Here is a 2,929-nt window from a genome sequence, read left to right on the forward strand (position 1 = left end):
ACCCGGCCCGACGATCCCAATACAGGCTTCAAAGTAGGTATTTTTTATTAGAAATACCGATACATATCTACATAAAAAAAAGGGAATTCAAATATCAGTTATTTAAAAACAATATAAGACGGAAAAAAAACACACCACAAGGTCAAATATATAATGTACTTTATTTAAAAATTACAATTTTACACCAGAAAGAAATGTATGGCAGTACAGGCTGCAAACTGAAACCAGATAAACTGCACTCTTGGTGATCTTGACATTTATAGTGCCACACAGTGGGCAACCAAGTTACTGCTTAAGGCACCACGGTTGAGGGACTAAACAAGTAACTGTACATAATCATTTCTTAAAAATGCATGTCTTAACTGGGACAGAGCACAGATGAGTTCAAATATACATAAGTATGCAACATGTCATTGTGAGAACAAGAGAAGTTGTATTTTGAAAGGTAGTTACTATAATGCAAAGCGGAGTACAAAATTAGTTTTTATATATACACAAATGACCTCGAATGCTATTTCCTCAAATTTCAAGTTTGAAATGGCATTACAAAAAGATAAATCACAACAGATAACACAAAAGACATCTTCTAAACATATTACGTCAAAGACAAACGGCCCATCACTCAAGAGTTCTTGAGCTTGTCTCCAAATGGAAGCGTTATATATTAGGAATCGTATTTTTCTTCATCTACCCTATATGACCATGTTTTAGTGTTGGTTTCTGCAAATGAAGTACACCATCTAGAATATACAGTCAATAAAGTAATCAATTAATTCAAACCGTTTTTACCATGTAACTTTTTAAATGTCCAAGTGGTGCAGCAGATACATTTTCAGGAAATCTAAATCATGTCCTTTGTAGGACAAAGCAACTAAAACAACAGATTTAAAATTTAAGCACATGTAGCTACCAAAGATGTAGCTTGCCAAAGGGACTTCAAGGCAGACAGTTTAGGAAAACAAAACCCAGTGCTTGATGGGCAAAAAAAAAAGTCTAATAAAAGGAAAACTGTAAAGAAAAAGGATACATGATTTAAATATCAAATAATAATAACAGAACTGTAACACATTTGGCAATAAGAGACACTTAAAGGATTAGTTTACTTCCAGAATAAAAATGTCCTGATAATTTACTCACCCCCATGTCATCCAAGATGTTCATGTCTTTCTTTCTTCAGTCGCAAAGAAATGAAGGTTTTTGAGGAAAACATTCCAGGATGTTTCTCCATATAATGGACTTCAATGGGGACCAACCGACTGAAGGTCCAAATTGCAGTTTCAAATGGCTCTACACGATCCCAGCCGAGGAATAAGAGTCTTGTCTAGTGAAACGATAATTTTCTTAAAAAAAATTAAATTGTATATACTTTTTAACCACAAATGCTCGTCTTGCACTAGCTCCACTTCACACATTACCGTAGTGACGTAGGTGGAAGTACTGACCCAGTGTTTACAAAGCGAACGTGCAAAGAAAGTCAAACGCCCTTTACAAAAAAAGGTGAAACAACGATGTCGGACGATTTTGAAAATGTAGGAGAAAATTGAGTTTTTTGCCCTACTCTACCTTTTTAAACTGGAGTACAAAGACAAAGAGCTAACCGCACGTGACCTTTCCAACGTGATAGTGTAATGCGTGAATTTGCGGATGCACATCGCGGAGCTAGTGCAAGATAAGCATTTGTGGTTAAAAAGTATATCATTTCGCTAGATAGGACCCTTGTTCCTCGGCTGGGATCGTGTAGAGCCCTTTGAAGCTGCATTGAAACTCAAATTTGGACCTTTAGCTCATTGGCCACCATTTAAGTCCATTATATGGAGAAAAATCCTGGAATGTTTTCCTCAAAAACCTTCATTTCTTTGCAACTGAAGACAGAAACACATGAACATCTTGAATGACATGGAGGTGAGTAAATGATCAGGACATTTTTATACTGGAAGTGAACTAATCCTTTAAAGGGATAGTTCACGCAAAAATGAAAATTTGCTGTTAATTTACTCAGGTGAGTGCATTAAAAGCAAATTTTCATTTTTGGGTGAACTATCCCTTTAAATAACTTGCATACAGTTGGCATTCAAATTCAATATAATTGATGGAACTCACCTCAAATGAAACTGACAGCCACAATAATGGCTATTATTACAAGCAAAATAGCAAGACATAATGCAATCCATAATTTTTTCTGTGAAGAAGAAATGTGATCAGTCGCACTGGTGAATGATATAATGTCATCACATCAATAAATAAATAATCATATTAATAATTTACTCACTTTGCGCACTTTTTTTGAAGTTACTACCGCAGCAGCTGTGTCAGCAACAGCCTTTTCCACATAGTTATGGGAACTCTTAATGTTCTCCTCAATCCTGTCCACCATTTCACCCTGAAAAAAAACAAGTTAATTTAACATGAAAAACTGATTTAATTAAAATATGGACAAAAATTACATTTATTAAATTAAACAACGTTTTTTAAAATGATAGATAGGGTTGGGTATCGAGAACCGGTTCCAAATTTCCAAGAACCGGATATTCGATAAGACGCGTGCATTTCGATTCTGCTTAACGATTCCTGCGTTCGCATTTTAATGTGATTAAAAACTATATAAGTGTAGGAACAGAAAGAACTTGCGCCCTGTTTGCGTGCAGCGCACACGAAGCGCAAGCACAGAGAACGCGGTACGGGTTCCCGGTTTGTGTCCGTTCTCGAACCGTTCCGTGTATTTCCATTGTAGAAAAGGTTGTTCCTGGCCGAAACTGACTTCTTTCATATTTATCGACCAGTACGCAAAAAACTACGTCAGTATAACATCATAAACACAGCCTTTTTTGTCTTAAGTGAGCGTAAACAGATGAGAAAGAAAACGCAGGTGTACAGTATTTTTAGATCTGCGTGCGTTAAAGAGTTAAAGAGACAGCAGCCTAATAAACGC

At 36.1% G+C, this 2,929-nt stretch overlaps 1 protein-coding gene across 2 annotated transcripts in view; it reads right to left on the reverse strand.

Annotated features, from left to right (window-relative positions):
* Positions 1-167: 167 nt before the first annotated feature.
* The window catches only part of LOC107721995 (syntaxin-4-like), an 11,776-nt gene continuing 9,014 nt past the window's right edge, over positions 168-2,929 (reverse strand). The window contains exons 10-12 of one of the 2 annotated variants that reach the window (XM_016530225.1): positions 2,266-2,380; positions 2,101-2,179; positions 168-1,008 (exon numbers count right to left, since the gene is read on the reverse strand). In XM_016530225.1, coding sequence (XP_016385711.1) covers positions 951-1,008; positions 2,101-2,179; positions 2,266-2,380 — 252 coding nt within the window. In that variant the 3' untranslated portion in view covers positions 168-950. The remainder of the gene's footprint in view (positions 1,009-2,100; positions 2,180-2,265; positions 2,381-2,929) is intronic. The other variant, XM_016530227.1, reaches the window with a different exon arrangement.

Source organism: Sinocyclocheilus rhinocerous, unplaced genomic scaffold, assembly GCF_001515625.1.
Source record: "Sinocyclocheilus rhinocerous isolate Xijiao unplaced genomic scaffold, SAMN03320098_v1.1 scaffold1385, whole genome shotgun sequence".
NCBI lineage: Eukaryota > Metazoa > Chordata > Actinopteri > Cypriniformes > Cyprinidae > Sinocyclocheilus > Sinocyclocheilus rhinocerous.